This window comes from Melanotaenia boesemani, chromosome 21, assembly GCF_017639745.1.
Source record: "Melanotaenia boesemani isolate fMelBoe1 chromosome 21, fMelBoe1.pri, whole genome shotgun sequence".
In the NCBI taxonomy this organism is placed as follows: domain Eukaryota; kingdom Metazoa; phylum Chordata; class Actinopteri; order Atheriniformes; family Melanotaeniidae; genus Melanotaenia; species Melanotaenia boesemani.
The window spans coordinates 11,663,917-11,681,613 of record NC_055702.1 but is presented as its reverse complement, the minus strand read 5'-3'; the positions used below and the strand labels follow the sequence as shown (position 1 = coordinate 11,681,613).

General features: G+C 38.0%; 1 protein-coding gene across 9 annotated transcripts in view; it reads right to left on the bottom strand.

The window, feature by feature from the left end:
- The window catches only part of pald1a (phosphatase domain containing paladin 1a), a 53,661-nt gene that overhangs the window by 28,184 nt on the left and 7,780 nt on the right, over positions 1–17,697 (bottom strand). For 5 of the 9 annotated variants that reach the window (XM_041974407.1, XM_041974413.1, XM_041974408.1 and 2 more), the window contains exons 2-18: positions 14,944–15,138; positions 14,665–14,767; positions 12,368–12,547; positions 11,854–12,018; positions 11,596–11,756; positions 10,956–11,031; positions 10,121–10,275; positions 9,951–10,047; positions 9,656–9,760; positions 9,279–9,374; positions 9,058–9,192; positions 7,667–7,783; positions 7,038–7,217; positions 6,746–6,943; positions 6,187–6,327; positions 6,027–6,098; positions 37–177 (exon numbers count right to left, since the gene is read on the bottom strand). In XM_041974407.1, coding sequence (XP_041830341.1) covers positions 37–177; positions 6,027–6,098; positions 6,187–6,327; positions 6,746–6,943; positions 7,038–7,217; positions 7,667–7,783; positions 9,058–9,192; positions 9,279–9,374; positions 9,656–9,760; positions 9,951–10,047; positions 10,121–10,275; positions 10,956–11,031; positions 11,596–11,756; positions 11,854–12,018; positions 12,368–12,547; positions 14,665–14,767; positions 14,944–15,128 — 2,307 coding nt within the window. In that variant the 5' untranslated portion in view covers positions 15,129–15,138. Of the gene's footprint in view, positions 1–36; positions 178–6,026; positions 6,099–6,186; positions 6,328–6,745; positions 6,944–7,037; positions 7,218–7,666; positions 7,784–9,057; positions 9,193–9,278; positions 9,375–9,655; positions 9,761–9,950; positions 10,048–10,120; positions 10,276–10,955; positions 11,032–11,595; positions 11,757–11,853; positions 12,019–12,367; positions 12,548–14,664; positions 14,768–14,943; positions 15,142–17,697 lie in introns of all 9 variants that reach the window. The other 4 variants (XM_041974410.1, XM_041974411.1, XM_041974409.1 and 1 more) reach the window with 1 other exon arrangement.

Here is a 17,697-nt window from a genome sequence, read left to right as displayed (position 1 = left end):
ACTGGTTAATGAATCCCGGAGGGATTTGTGGTGTACCTGTCTGTAAGAGCTGATAATCATCTCTCTCAGATGATAGTGCATGGGTGTCATGGTCTCGCTGACAGAATCCAGCGCCAAGTCCACCTCCCTCTTCATCCTGTGACCATCGGGCAGAAGACGAACCAGCTGCATCACAACCTGCATAAACAGGAAACAACACGTACTCGTTATACATGTTTCCGGCCAAAGGTTTTATGCCGCCCACTTCATGAAGGCTTTTTGTTGGGAATAAACCAGCATCATAATAAGCCAACGCATGAAGTAGATAGACATTTTTTTTCTTACATTTTTTCATAGAATATATACTTGAATTACACCTTCAATTTTTAGCATATTACCAAAATGTTTTTTATTAATGTTGTTAGATTGGAATAAATATTAATGTTTAGAGGGAATGCCAACAAATTACTGGTCAGTCTATTAGTGTCACTTCCAATGAACTACATGTGTTGTTTGTGAAAGACAGATTTGCTTGAAAACAGTAAGATTAGAGTTTATAGACAATGGCAGCCCTTCCTTTTGGTCTACAATGTGGTAGATACACTGGATTCTATTGATCAGATGGATTTCTGCCTTTGAAATGCTGGTGGCAGATGCTCAGCGGTTTTTATTGATTCACTTAATGCTTCATGGTTCTTGAAACACTTTACAGCTGTTTTGTGTTTAAAGTTCAACTAATATTTGGCCACAGCAGCAGTACATGAAACACATCAAGTTTCTTTCTTTTCAATATTTTTACATTATAAAAAGCACAATCATCTCGTATCAAAGATTTGCTTTTGTCCAAGAGAGATCACAAAGTGATTGTCCATCTTATCCTCGGAAATTTAGGCCTGCAGCGTAAAGTTCTTAAAAAAAAGAAAAAAACTTTTAACTGACAGTTCAAAACAACAGCCTATGAGCATAATTCTTATACAGATGGATGGCAATGTGCATTTATGACAAAATGGAAATAAATAAAACAAGCATCTTTCCAAGTCGCACTGGTTAGCTGCATAATTTTGTCACACAGCCTCAAAAAATGGTTGCAGTCTGAAACCACATAGAAGCAAAATCTCAAAACCAACCTAAAGCATGTTCTCTATATATTCTCTATATTTAATTTTAAAATGCACATTAAAGTAAGATTGCATAAATTATTATGGATTACAGATGTTCATTCATCTTCATAAACCATGTATCTGCACGCTGTGTCCATGACTATCAAATTTCTACACACGTCAAACCATAAAAATATAAATAAATAATCAATTCTACCTTTTTGCATTGTATTTGTGTAGGGTGCCACTGTTTTGTGTGTGGTTTCCCTCTAAACACACACAAAGTTAAGTAATGGAATTCTAAACTGACTATAGGTATGAGTGTGTGTTGGCTTTTTTGATGCTTTTCAACCTAAGACAGTGCCCTGCAACCTAAAAGGGGAACCACAGGTATAGAAAACTCCTTTTATTAAGATGTGCAGAATCACAAAGCAGTGATGCTGCGTAAGGTGCTTTGCAAAGTAAACTGTACACTAATATTTGTCTAATAACTTCCAATTACATCTTCCACAAAAACAGGAAAAACCTCACTTCTATGATAAACATTTTAAATTTGAATGATGCTGCCACTACCATGTTTGCATGGCTGGTAATAACAGAGTGATGCTCCATGCCTTACTTTGCAGCCAAATAGTTCAATCTTTGCTTCATCAGATCAAAAGGTCTTGCTTGTCATAATCTGAAAACTACTCATGCGTTTTTTTTTTTCTTTTGGAAAATTCCCCGAGAGCAGTCATGTGCATTTTCATGAGGAATGAGTTCTTTCTGTTCACTCAGCCATAAAGATCTGAAAGGAGGAGTGCTGCTCTGATGCTTCCTTCTGTAAGATTCTCACATCTCTACTACAAAACTCTTTTGTTTGTAGTTGTTACTGATTTCTTAGTTACTGCAAAAATGGTCTGTCTAACAAACTTTTACAGTCTTATATGCAGCCAAAATCTCTTTTTGGATCTTGTTTTCAGAGTAATTTACACGGCAAGAGCAGAATGTTTGAGAGTACATGTATTTTATTTCTTACTTAGTTACTAAATCCTAAAAATATTGTATCTTTCACACCCAATTTTAGCTACAAAAACATTTTCTTAAGATCTCCTAGTACCAATTCACACACACTGCAAAAATTTATCTTAATCTTAGGAAATGAAACACTTAACTAAAGAAGATTCAGATTATAATTAAGCAAAATAATCTGCCAGTGCAGTAAGATAAAGACACTTAGTAAGATTTCCTGAAATAAGAAAAATAAAATTCCAGCTTTTCACAAGCGAGAAATATCTTAAAACGATTGGTGAAATATATTCATTCCAAGTTCTTTAATAAGAAAAAAAAAACTAACTCCAAACCAGGCTGTCAAGGCCTTTTTCAATGACTCAGTTCTGGTCTATGAATAACTGGTGATTGTTAAAGAGGGCAGTCTTATTGGCACATTTCTGTCAGTCTGCTCCAGCCACCACCAGTGGAGCGAATAGAACAATGAAAGCTAATCCATTATCAGTGATTTCACTTAGTTTAAATGTTTTTACTTGTTTTTAAAAACTATAATTACTTGAATTCAAAAGAATCATCTTGTGTTGCTCATTTTAAGATTTTTTCTCTCAAAGTGAGAAAGAAACACCAAAAGAAGCATTAACAGGCTAGTTTATGGGGTTTGTGCTTTATAAACAGCATGAAATGAGTGTTTCACACCATGTTTTAAGATATTTCTCACTTGTGCAAATACGCCTCTTATTTCTGGAAATCTTAGAACGTTTATTTATCTTACTGGGCTGGCAGATTATTACTCCTGATTATAGTCTAAATCTTCTCAAAAAAAAAAAAGTGCTGTTCCTCTTTATTTAGATAGCTAATTTTGGCAATTTGGCAGGGCAGCCAGATTTAGAAAGTCTGCATGTTGTTTCAAACTTCTTCCATTAGAAAATGGAAGTTGCTGTGCTGTGGTGCACATTAAATGCTGCAGAGGTTATCCTGTAGCCTTCCCCACATCTGGCCCTTTACACTTAACAACCTGCAAAACCACAGAAAATTCTCTCGACCCCATGACCCTGTTTTCACATATTTACAGTCCAGTTATGAGTAGTACTGATCAACTCCCCTGACCTAATTAATGCATTGGCACAAATGTGTGTCAGCATGTTCATTTACAGTGTTGACCCAGCAAAACTAGAGAATGTTTCCACCAGCACGTGCATATGACGTTAAAATTACAACACAGTGTTGCACTGAGCTGCGAACAGCTAACCATGACATGGATTTCATGCCGGCCTTATTAATTCAGATACTAATGATAATACCAAGATGACGCAGAAGACAACGAAGTGAGAAAACCAAACAGCAAGATTAAAGATTAGAACAGGCCTGCAGGCTATGTGCTCTCATTCAACATGAGTCAGATACAATCTCTGCTAGTTTGCATTAAACCTCTGCACAAAATCTTTATTATTTAAAAAATAACAAGTGCAGCTTTCACTTTTGCAACTTTTCTCTTTAGATGCATGCTGCTGCAGGCTACAGTCTTGGACCCAAATATCAATTATCAATTAATTTAGCAATAATAAAATTCACCTTTAATTATTCCCTTTTATTATTTACTGACATTAATAAACAAAGGAGCTCTCTAGTTTACCATGAACTGTGAATGCATAGGGATGCTTTACATCACATGGTGTAACAAACTTGCATTCTCAGGTGGTTATGGAGCACCGTGTGTATGCTGCCATCCAAGTACATATTTTACAGTTAAAGCTTCATTTATTTTAACCACATTCTGCATATATAATATGCAATAATAATAGCAAGCATCCATAGTATCTTGAGTCCCAGAACCTTGGTGCTTACTAGTGAACCGGCCTGTGTTCACATCAGTTTAACCAGAACAGAAGTGGGAGTATTTTACAACACAGAAGTAAACATAGCAGCTTGGAGATTTTGTCCTGGAAGTTTATAGTTAAGTCATCAGGCTCCATTATAGCCTACAATTTCCTAAAATAAGCAATACACTAAGACAACCGTGTGAATTTCATGAGATGTTAGGGTGTCAACAAGAGCTTATCTAAATCTCTCACTGAATTTAATTGGTAGCCAGGCAATGTAATGCTGCCCAAGTACTGTAGTAGCTGCTACAATAGCTGTCCAGCAGTTGAAAAGATGGATATATAACATCATGTCCAGCTCCACTTTAGCCCTAACCATGTTTTTTACTTTAATGAAACATCAGTAATCTGAGAACTGTGGAATGATGGGCTCTAAATTGGAAATTGTTTTATAACCTTTGTCAGATTAATGGGCAGCAACAATCCCTTCTTTCATATCACTGCTGATGTCTTCCCTCATTGGCATTGTGTTAAGAAACCAGGTTCAGACAATACAAAATGCCAAAACCTCAGATTTATAGAGAATCTCACACTAGCTGACGATCACTTAATCAAAAGCATTTCTTATCAGCACCTGGTTGCAACTTACCCTGCTGGTTCATATGGAAGAAATGTGGATGCACCTAGTTTTTCTACATACTCTCTCTGTATTTTTATTTATTTATTTATAGTATATAATGTAATCCATTGTTACTCATCTCAGATTAGATTTGAGATGTGGTCAGGAACAGATAAAAAAAAAAAAAAAATCATGAAGCCTCAGAATTAAACAAGGGCATAATAACATGACATTCAACCCAACAGGGTTGATGCTGGAGCATGCCCCAGCCACTAAGAAGCTAGAGGCAGGCTACACAGATCACCGGTCCATCACAGGGAGAACACAGAGACAAACAACTGCTCATGCTAATTCCTATGTTAATTAGAAATGCTAATTAACAGTTTCCACTCTTTTCTCCAGCTAGTTGCTAACAGTGTCTGTCTTTCTGTTTTGGTACTGAGCACAAAAAAGTACCTTCCTCCATCAAGTAATGCTTCAGAACTCACAGTCATAGCAACATCTTTTTTCTTTTATTTTCTTCTATTTATTTATTTATTTTTTGGTAGTTCAGGGAATGAGGATGGCAACACTGCAGATGCTTAAGAAGCTGAATTGGAGGCAGACAGGGTTTCCGTGGTGACCAATCTGCGTAACCCAGAAACTCCGGTGGTCACACTGCCGTGATTGGCATGCGGTATTGTGCTCCTGCAGAGCGCAGCCTCTTTCTGTGTGCTCATGTTTACAGTGCTGAAGACACAGCCAGCAGGTTCCAACCACTATTTCATTGTCCCAAATGAATTAAGAGAGGAAAAAAGCTGCCAGCAGCTCCCATTCACAGGCACCATTCAGTTCAGAGGAGAAAAGCTTTGGCTTTTGACTATATTGATCACTGTTTTTCCATCAGAGGTGCAGACTGCCAGTTTTTAGAAGTGAAAACAGGGTAGTGCAGCACTTCTTTATGATTGTTTTGTTGTGCTGCATTTGTTAACAGTAACAAATTAATATCTACTGAAAAAAATCTGTTGAGCAATAGTGCTTGTGAGAGAAATTAAATCTTCTTAGGTAAAGAACTGAAATTACACTGTCTGTGTCTGTTTTCCAATGAATGTAATGCAATAACTAAACAACAATACCAACTCCAAACAGCAGATGTCAGAAATAACATTACAGGGCTGACAAAGAAGTAACAAAACAGGATAAACTAATAAACTGCATGGCTTAAAACAAAGTATAAATGTTTTACTAATTTATCTGAGCCTGGATTCTCACTCTTTGCTTTTGTTTTTATAGTATTCCTTGTATCCATGCTATTTTCCTAATATGAATCATTTAATAATAATAATAATAATAATGGATTAGATTTATATAGCGCTTTTCAAGGCACCCAAAGCGCTTTACATTTGTTCTAAAACAAATACAGTGGAATTGTAACCACCAATTGTTGTTTGTAATTTTAAATTTCCATTAATAAAAAAAAGCACAATATGTAACTATAATACAAATTGTGATGGAAAATCTTTTTTAACGTATACATACCTCAAATTCTCCTTTTGTGTACTTGGCGTCAGGAACACTAACAATTTCATCATCAGCAAACTCAGGAAAACCCTGAAGACGGAAGTCAAGTTTCAGTGAAAATGGTCTTAAAGATTGAACTTATTAAAAATCACAGAGTATAGCTAAAAATATAGCTTACATTGAAGTGCCAGAGAGTCAAAACAGCAACAATCATAGCGGTCGTGGTCCTGCCTTTGCCATTAGAGCAATTAAATACAAAGGCAGAGTGGGAATTCTCTGCCAAAGCACTCTTCATGGCCTCCAAAAGTTTGTCAAAATCCTGGCAATAACATCACACTCACAGAATAAATGGAAAACAGTGCACAATCCCAAACAAAAATCCCATTGTTAACCTGATTTTCATGCATTTCACACAACATTACACTCAAATCAATCCTACACGAAAATAACGAGACAAAAATGTATCTAAACCTAGACAAGAATTAAACTAATAACTACATAAATAAATGAATAACAACCAAAAAAAGTGAAGGTGATATAAAAAAAATCAACTAAAATTGTTTTATTTGCCCATTACTCTTTGGTGATAATCTCAGGATAACAATAATATTATTAACCACTAGAGGGAGCACAAGCTACATCATTGTCAGCTCAATTCAAGACAAACATCAACTGAAACTATCTGCATCCACACACTACTAAGGTGTGTGTGTGGATGCAGCATTCTATGTCATTACCTCCTCCCTGGGTGCACTACAGTCTGGCAGAGGGATGTGTTTGTACACAAGCCCCTGGTGGGAGCTTTTGTGCTTGTTGAAGATCTCCTGAACTGTGGAGCAGCTTTTAAACATCTTCATCTGTTTCTCCCGCTCCAGCGTTACCTCCAGCCATTTCTGAGCTCGTAGAAGCTCCTCCTTCAGGGACATCTCCAATTTCTACAGACCAGGATGACATACAAAACCACTTTCATTTGTAAAGTTGTTATTATAACAGACATTTAAAGAGCCAGAAACACGATTTTCCTTCTACCTCTAACAGCTGTGGGTCACATGTTGGGATAGATATGTGCTGGTCAAGGTTTGAAGGTTCCCTTGGAGAGAAAATCTGCCCATTTCCCTCGAGCACCAACTCCTCCTGGAGGTTGACCCACAACACGTGGCTATGCTTCCTCTTTTCATCTGTCAGATGGGCCAAAACTGCTCCGGTAGCCTGCACAGAGGATGTTGATGATTAAGGCAAAAAGCTGGAAATCCAGCTGGAGCATCCTGCAGTGGGCATGTGGGTCTCCATAAAATAACTGTGAGTCATTCCTATGAATCTGTTTGAACTCATATTTATTCCTAAGTGCATATTGATGATCGTCGCAAAATTGTCAGTTTAATGTAGAAATAATAACGGGTATAATGAAAACCAATATTTTTCAAATCAAACTAATAATTACATTAAAACTGCTGAGACGCCCAGTAATTATAGTCTCTGTTTTCTGTCAGAATGGAGGCTGCAGTGGATTAAAAGGAAGAAAAAAAGTGGAAAACAAGTGAAAATCTTTAATCCTCCTTTCAAGTCTGTCATGATTATATTTTGGTGTTTAATATTTTCTCATTGGCAAATTAATAAGAGCATTAGTGTTAATTTGATGAAATAATCAATGACTGGACCTCTGATGTGGGCTGAGCCATTCCATAAACAGGCATCTTGGGCACTCGTCTGAAGTTGGCCGCCTTCATCTCTTTGACTGTGCTGAGCACGTCGGGAGCCAAGTACTCATCAGCAACCTGCTCAGACACAAGCAGTTATGCATTAATCATAACATGTAATGTGCAGCGCATGTTAAGATTCAGATAAGTGCTCCGAGGTAGAGTGGATGGGGCCACACTGGTACCTAGCTTTGATAAAAGCATGACGTGGCCGCATTTACATGACAATGTAAATAAAATCAAAGATTTTAAATGTAAAATTACAAGGTGTATCTGTATAGAGACATCAGAAAAGGTATTCAAGTATTACACTTAATAGAATCTTCACTTCTAGAAACAAGTATACATATGTTCATCATGACAATGAATATCATGGCAATGCTGGGTTCTCTGAGGATGCCAACAGACTGAACAAACTGATCAGGAAGGCACAGTCTGCTGTCGGCTGTAAACTTATTACCCTGGTGGAGGAGAGGATGCTGGCAAAGCTGCTGGCAACCATGGACAATCCCTCTGACCCACAAAATACTGGACAAGCTTAAGAGCAGCTTCAGCAACAGACTCATTCAACCCGCTGCTCTAAGGAACGATACAGGAAATCCTTTCTACCTTCTGCAATCAGATTTTACAACTCCTCTACCTCTGTCAGAGCCACAATCACACACCTGGTCTAATGCCATCTGTCACCTTTTGCACACATGCATCGCATTGCAGTTACGCATCTTTGCATATGTTGTGCTAAATATATGTGTGTATATAGGAAAAAGGTATATGTGTACATATAGTACTATTACTATTAATATTATTATTAGTAGTAGTGGTAGTAGTAGTAATAATAGTATTATTATTATTACAATTATTACTATTGCTATATTATTATTATTATTATTATTATTATTAGTATTATTATTATTATTATTTTTTTTATTATTATCTCACAAGTGCCCTTAAGTGTATTTATTCTATTTTTCTACTTTCAATATTTCATCTTATGGTGTTTTTGTGTATTTTGGGGTATTTTGTGTATATACCCAACTGCTATGACAACTTAATTTCCCCCTTGGGGCTGAATAAAGTTATCTGTCTGTCTGTCTGCCTGTCTATCAATTTTACACACAACTGAATGTTTTAATGACTTCATATCATTGATAACCCAACATCACCCTGACATTCATGTCCATGATGAATGTAAACAAACCTCTTGACTCTCAAACTACTTAGCACCAACACTGTTTAAATTCCACTTGACATCCAAAGAAATTATTGATTTTGTTTGATATAAACACAAAATAATCTGTAGAAAAAAATAAAAAAAATGCTAAGGTTTATGTGTGCGTTCCTGATTTCTTTACCAGGACACGAGCTCCTCTGGTGACCAGCTCAGGCGGAGCCGACAGCTCTGACAGATCCATGCAGGCCAATAACCTGTACAGCCAGGTGTGGCTGCACATCCACTGACTGAAGTTAGACACAAAGGCAAAAGGATACTGCAAAACACAAGAGAGTCATTTTTATCACCTGACTGTCTTCATTCATCAGTAAAAACATTTACAATGAAACAGAGAAACTTTACCTGTTCATGAAGGTAGGCATTAAATACTATTAAGTAGAAGTAGCGCTCCAAACTCTGCATGGTTCTGCTGAGAAAGTAGTCTTTGGTACTGCTTCCCTATGAGACAAACAAGTCTGATTATCTTTCCTGGTTGCTGCATCTGTAAAGTCTTTAAGCAAAACATTTTAACCTCAATTTTCCTGACTGATAGGAGAATAAATCTATTTACTTAAGGGTGCTCATTGATAAGGACAGCATCAACATTATCCATTTTCTCAAGCACAAATTGAGCAGCAACAGCTGCTGGAAATCAGGAACCCTTAATGGCACGAGGTGCTGCCTTTTGAAGGGAAATTTAAAACTGCTGCTATTAGCCAAGAGAAAGGATCATCACTAACCTGAATTTGATAATCTTCTCCAATCCCTTCCAGCTTAGTCTTGTTTTCATACATTGCTTCTTTTATGTTGTGCATTTCTGAACACAGGCTAATAGCCTGGTCAACCTGCCAAAGAAATAAATTAAATCAGTTTTAGTCAAACATCCCCTCAGTACATGTCTAACAAGTCTGTTAATCAGTTTTGCATATTTAAAAGTTATTTTATTTAAAAACTTTGTGCCCATACAAATGCCTGTTATCTCATGAATATGCATTAATAAATACATATGCAAATCTTGTCCATAATCAGCTGTACCTCTTCCATGACCTGCTGTCCATTAGGAAGCTTGTTGATCAGAGAGTGGATGACCTGGAATAGTGGTCTCGGCTCTGAAGGAGGTGCCTCCTCAATCCTGCAACACAAAGCAAACGTATAAGCTTACGTTCTAAACATTATCCATTTGCTATCTGGTGCTGAGCTCTTACTGTGATGGAAGTTGAGAATTCCCCCTGAGGCGATTCATGACAAGTGTGCCCAGGATCATGGCTAGGTTGGTGCGGCCGACCCCCACCTGGCAGCTGAAGAGCAGTGTAGGCAGCTGCCGGGACGCATCATGGCCCAGAGACAAGCTGGGGCTCTCCTGGAAAGCAAGCAGGTCGGAGGAGAGCGTTAACATGACGACAGATGATAAAGAGCAATGCTATTTTATAACTGATTGATTATAACATGAGTTTCAGCAACATGCATTACAAATGTTAGATCTGACTTTTGGTTTAAATAAAGTGTATCTAGTTCAAATCAATGCCGAATAGGTCATTATGTTTAACATTTTGGAAATAACTGTCAGATTTAAAAAAGAAAGTCTGAGTGAAAAGAAAGAGTGTGGTGGTAAAAGCTCTGATCCACACACACTTAAAAAAGAAGCCACTTTCCAACCACAGGGAACTGGACCGGCTGCTCCAAGGGAGTCCAAAAAAGGGCAAAATGAGGGAGAGAGAACATCCTGTGTGAGTGAAGGGCAGGACGCAAACCAGACAGAGCAGATGACATAAAGTGACAACAGACTCTTTTTTTTTCCTTAAACTATCATATTCATTAGTGATTGATCACATGGACAAGACAGACCTTTAATGTGGATTAAATAAGAGCCAATGTGACCTTCTCACTACCTCAGTGACAAAATCCAGATGAGCTCCAGTTTTCCAGACCTTAATAACTTTAATAGCCTTCACAACAAGATCCTAACAAGAACAGCACAACCAAAAAGGGGCATCTGAAAGGTGGACTCGTTCCATAACTGACATTTTTACAAGAGCTTACCCTGAGAATGTTCACAAATGCATCAAAGTCTTCTTCCAATGGCGCTCCCTCCATTGGTAGTGGTAACCTGTAGTACCTGCAATGCAACAGATTGTCACCCACAGTTGAACTCTCAGTCTATGTTGTGTCAATATTGCCCTTATGTAGATCAGAGCACACTGCACATCAACAAAGACAGAACCTGAAGACTTCACAGCTGAACTTCCCCACATTGTGTTTACTAATCTGGTCTGTTAAAAACTGGGCCCCCTTTAAGCCGAAGATCACGGAGGGTCATTTTTATTCACCTAAAAACTCACTAGCAGTTTGAAACTATGTATAGAAATCTAAAAATGCTCTCGTTTAACTACAAAATGTCCCAATAAGTAAAGATTTTAGCACTCTTCTCTGTTTTAATACATTCTCTTTCCCTGAAAACGCAATGAGGAGCACGTGTCAATAAATCTACAAAAAGGATGCACTGATCTTTGGTTTGCATAGCATACTTCAAGAAAAAAAAAGCAGGGCAAACACACTTTGAATAAATGAGTGTCACTATTTATAACCCTGCCTGCATGCTGTGAGACAGGCAGCTCTGGTTGAACTGATGTGTGAGCTGGCTGTGGAGCTAAGGGCTACTAAAGGAAATAATGTAAACAACCTGTAAGTCGGCATAGTGAACATCGGCCTCTTATAGACCTCTTCGGTCACATGGATGTCCTCCTCACACGTGATGGGTATCTTTTGTGGCTCGTCTTTGAAGAACTCAATGTCATTGTAGACATAGAAGATGTTTTCGCTGAGCTTGGCAAAGTCGTGTAGCTGTGGAGGATGGCATTTAATACTGTTGTGATCAATAACGGGTCGAAAAGGCTTCCATTGTCAAATGCAGATGCCAATCCATGTGTATGTTCGATACCTCGTTCCTGATGGTGAGCTCCAGGTTTTCCACCATCTCTTCCCTTTCCAGTCCATGAAGGTTCTCGTGTAGATTTTCCTTCCTCCTTGGGGTGTACGGCACAAAGTCGTCGTCCTTGTGGAGGAACACCACCGGCTCCTCTCTTACACAGAAGAATATAATCTCCTGTTTGATAAAAGCACAGCAGGATAGGCATCAAATAGATTTCTAGAATGACTTCCAATAGTAACTGGAAAAAGTTTGCCATCATATGACACCAAGCACAATCATTTAGAGAAGCCTGATGTATAATTTTGTCAATTTTATTTCAATTCCAGTCAGTTTTTAGCTGCTCTAAGCAGGGACATGTATTTTCCACTGGTACAAAAGACCACAACTGCATTTGCTCAGTTCTACAATTCAGCCACAGCCTCCACTAAGCACTTGACTCCTCAAATATTTACTGACAACAAAGGGAAGAGGTTAGACGGAGTAGTCTAAATTCTGGCAGAACAAACATATAACAGAAAATGACCTCTTGTCCTTGTGCCTGGAGTCTCTGGAGAACCTGTTTGAAGCCATTCAGGCTGGGCTGACCCATCCCATACAGCGGATAGGATCCCTTTACTTGGCGGAAGTTTGGCGCCCCGTAGCTGCCCGTGGTGTTTAGGACATCTGCTTTGCTGTATACATCTTGGACCATGAAGTACTCTCCCTGGAAACACAAACACACAAAACATGAATCTGAATTAATCTGAGAGCAACATTTTTTTTAACTCTTTTATTTAGTTTTCTAGCTGCTGACCTACACTCATAACTATCAAGAAAAAGGTTCAATCTTCTTCCATTACTTTCTGTTTGCAAATGACACAACTGGCACAGTCTGGATACTCTGTTGTCTCAACAGGTTAAATCTCTGCTTTGTTACTTCCATCATCAACATTTCCTACAGAGACCCCAAGAATTTCATGCGCTACAACTTAAGAAGGCAAGGCCACATAGACAAAACATCAGCACAATATGGAACTAACTCCATTTACAGCGTACAGCAACACATTTACAGCATCTAGATAAAATAGTTTACAGAAAGCACAACAGACTTTTCAATTACCCACCATCATTTCTGCATTACTACAATAAGAATTTTACATGCTTCCCATCATTTAGATCCGATTCAAAGTTGGTAAAACACAAAGATTTTTCTCCTCCGAAGCTGTAAAACTATTTTCAAACCATTTTCAAAATGAAATAAACCACAAAAATCTAGTATCTGTATGAATGAAAAAGAAAAAGGGAGGCAGAACGACTCATGTCCTTGAATATTTTTCCTTTACCCACTACGTTTAAAGTAGTTTGCAGCAGTTCAGATAACATCAGAAGCAGATGCCACTTGTTGCAACCTGAAGCAGTGCAGCAGTCATGCCACTTCTGAACTCAATTCATGCATCTTCCAGTTAGTCCTGTTGTGTTTATAAAGCATCAATTACCAGTTTTGTTTTATTTTGTTGTTTTTTTTTGCATATTCATTGCTTTGCAAACAGAAACACAACATGTTCTCAAAATCCAAGTCCAAACCACAGAACATTCCTGGACTCACCACCTCTCAAGGCCAACTCACTGAAGCAGTATCAGAGTAAAGATAACTTGGTATTTTAGTAGACAACACTCTCTCCTTTACACCACAGATTCAGCAGTTGTAAAATGATTATTTCAGGATTTATTTCAGGATTAAATTATGCCTTTCCTTTGAAACTCAAAATACACTGATGGCTGCTCCCTTTATGTGCTTGACTATGGAGATGTTATTTAAAAGCAAGCCTGTATGTTTGTGTTGGAAGGCCTAACTTGTTCACAAGCAGCATTGGTATGTTCTCACCCATAAAGATTTCCTTGGACTGCTTCCCTCATATTTACAAGTATACTTATCATGGAATAACTCAAATAGGTATAACCTCTAATCACAGAATAAAGCAGGGTAAACGGTGTTTAAATATGCTGCTCCTTCGGCCTGGAACGGCTTGCAAAAGGACCTGGACCTGAAGAAGAGTGTCTAGCTACATGCTTTTAAAGATATCTTACATATGTTGTCAAATGGTAATTCAGAGTGCAGATGCTTTACTTAACGTGCTGTTAGTGTGGATGTCAATAGTAATTTCATTTGTGCTGGCCAAGACACTCATGTAATCCCAACATCAAGTTTTCCTGGTTAAATAAACAATAAAAATAAAACATTTCCTTTTGAGAAGGCACTTGGTGACATTTGTCGTCTGGTTGACTGAACTGAGTGTTTGTGAGCTTTTATACTTGTGCACTGATAGCATCACTGCAATTACACAGCTAAAATGCAGATTTCAAAGACAGACACTTTCTGGTTTTCTAAGCATTTAGTTAGAAACCAACCCAAACAGATTCACTCATGCACTCACAAACTGAGTTGGAGACATAAAATTGGCTATGTTCGTACCGGTCCTTAGTGTGGAGATGTGGTCAAAACAACAAAAAGAACATGGTTTTGGAAAAAGTTAACCTGACCTACCCACACACATACACAGAAGCTGTGGGCTGACCCTGACAAAACACTGCATGCCTGAACTACCATAGAAGAGGTAACAGAGGAGATCAAAGGCTTAATAGGAGGGCGACAAAAGTCCTGTTTCAATGGCTGCCTCTGATCATAAAATGGCGCATGACAATGTTTTTAACCCCTTTGCAATTTGAACATGTGAATGTGAAAAGAGCAGACTTAAAGGCAGGTGAGAGGACTCCACAACTGTCTGTGACACAAAGATGTTTTGTTGCAAGTGAAAGGGTCGTCCTGCATGGTTTCCTTACCTGCACCAGGTAGTGCTCGGGCATAGAGTCGGATATCCGACCGACTTTGTAGTTGGCCTTGAGGATCTCATCGTGAATCTGAAATTCCTGTCTGCAGTTGTATCTGTGAAACAGACAGAAAAGTCAGTTCAATTATCGGCTGGTATTTGCTTGGCTCAGGCTGACAAAAGAGTTGATAACGGCAGCAAACGTACCACCTGAAGGTCGGGGGATGTCACCACAGTGATCAAAAAGGATTAACACTCAATTGTAAGAACGCAGATTGGAGGAGGGACTTACGTGATGACGACAGGTGCAACTTTGTTGGTGATAATGGACTTGGCCTTGTTGTTGTGAATGCTGAGTGTCTGGAAGGGGGTCATGTTAAGAGACTGCCTGCTGTCAGCCATCCCGTTGCCGTGGACACTCTCAAGTGGTGACGCTAAAGTAATAGGCTGTGGTGCGGCACTGGCAGTTGTACCCATGCTCCACAAGCTGCTGTGAATGACATTGCAGTGAACTCAGAAAAAGGCCAACAGTCTCACGAATACAGCTTAAAATCTGCGGACCAAGGCCACACGAAGTAGCTTGTGTTTAGAATTTTTAATAAGATTTTAATATAGATTTAAGGGATAAAAAAATTCAAAATAAATATAGCACACTTCAACCAAGATACGACTAAAAGAATAAGTTTGTAATTCATACGGTATTAACCCATAAAGGCCCGACCCATGAAAAAATGGTAAGAAAAGTCCAATTGTTTAAATATGAGGTCTTTAGAAAATGTAACAAAAAAACAAAAAATGTTTTTCTGCTTCTGGGTATCTATTATGGGACAGAAGGTATGTATCAGATTGTGTTCAACAGGATTTTGAGCAAAGTTTATACCATAAATTGAAGGAAAATGTCTAAAAAACTGTATGTAACATATATGTCACGTCGGGCACTTATGGGTTAATAAAACAGAAATGCATTTTCAATCTAAATGTTTATCGCTTGGTTTTAAGTTGGTTACCACACAACTTTTTTTAAAGACCTGTAGACTGTGATAAAAACATAGTGAGGAAACAAATTGAAAGCCCCTGTCTCCTCAATAACTCCTGTCATGAAGTTGACCTATGTTGATTTCAGTTGTAAATCTCAATCATATGGCTCACATCACTCCTTTGGTTCAGTTAAACTACCAGCCCGAAGTGACTCATATCAGATTGTTTCTCAGTGTGACTCATATCTAATTTTTAACAGAAATCCGATTGTCAGTTCTGATGTTCAGATCCAAATTTTCACTCTTCTACATGTATAACATATACCAGAAATAAAAGATCTTCCATAAATTTGTTACGATATTTTCCAATTCAGAATGATTTGATTCTCTCCATTTAATTTATAAAGTGATCTCACAGACAACAAACACAACTAGCATTTTGTACACACTAGTTTTGTTTCAGTGGACAGTCACATTCACATGAAATTATGATGCAAAACACTAAGCTATGTCGTTATGGTCGTGAACTCTCAAATTCGATCTGTAATGAGTTGGAATTGAATAATGTGGCTAGTAAATGGAAATGTAGTCTTAGTGCCTGAATGTTTCCTCTTTTCTTGTTCCTTCTGCATGACCTCAGCGCAACATAAACTTAGGCCAATTCTCAGACCAAAACTGTAATAAAATGATTGAAAGGTTCTGCAACATTTAATAAATGGCACTGAGGCAAAGATGTCTTTTTGTTTAATGGCTATCACCCCAACCTCTCTATCCTCACGTCTCTTCCTCACCTTTTTTACTTACATCCCAAGATGGAAGAAGTGAAAAAGTACAAGTAGGTAAATTAAATAGGATTACTATCTTATGAGTTACATGAAAACATAAATAACAATTCCCAAACATGAGTCAAATATAAGGCTACTACATAGCTGAGAATAAAAACTGGAAACACTATTTGCCCTAACCCTAAAAAACAAGGTGTGGTATTCAGATACACTCAGTTTTCTGTGTCACTCATGCATGCCCAAGTAGATGGGGCGCTTACTAATCAGAGAGAAAACAAAGCTTTCTAACATGTGTTAAGTGTTGTGGTAAATGTGAGAATGTCTAGGATTCCATGACAAAATGATCATAAGACAAATGCTTAAAACACTAAAAGAAAAAGAAACAAATGCTCACAAATTGTTTTATATATATATAAATATAAAATATGTTCACATATAGAATTAATTATGAAAATATGTACAAATACTTTCAAAACACAATGGTTACAGAGGTGGCCTTGGGTCTGCAGAACCTGGGTTCAAGTCCCCAGGCTTGCAAATAAGGTAAACCACTGTGGGCTCCTGAGGAAGGCCCTCAATCCCCGACTGCTCCCCAGGAGCTGGAATCTAGCAGCCCACTGCTCCTAGCAACTAGGATGGGTTAAATGAAGAGAAAGGATTTTCCAGCTTGGGATTTATAAAGTATAATAATAAATTTCCTTTGTATTTCTATCACACCTAAGATCACATTTTATTTCACACACCGATGAGATAAAGTTAAAAGGGCTTTATAGATGTTGCTTGTATAAGTCATATTACAGCTATTGTTTTGGGTATGGCCATTACATAAAGACAAAGCTTTGGTCCCTTTATAGATGAGTTGCTCCAAATAAAAACACCTACTGAGTCATTGGAGCAGTTCTGGATACTCAGTGTGTCAAGTACTTTTAATCAGTTCTGGTACATGATGAGCTAGGAGTTGTGTCTATATATAAGGATGACAGGACTGACAGGTAGTCACAGTGATTATTATCTTTAAGATCATTTATCAGGAAGATGTGATCCCTCTCACATGCTTAGGCCTACGTGATATGTCCCATAAGATAAAGACAAAGTGGTGATTTGTTTACTCCAAATATATGTATATATAAAGCTCAGTAACTGGCATTGTCCTGTGTCTGTACGAGAAGATGATGCGGCATCATCGAGACTGCTCTGCTTAGGCTGTGTGTTTTATTTCTTTTTTATTTATTTCCCCTAACTTTTGATATCCCAGTTATCTACTGTGTTGTTTTTGTTTTTTGT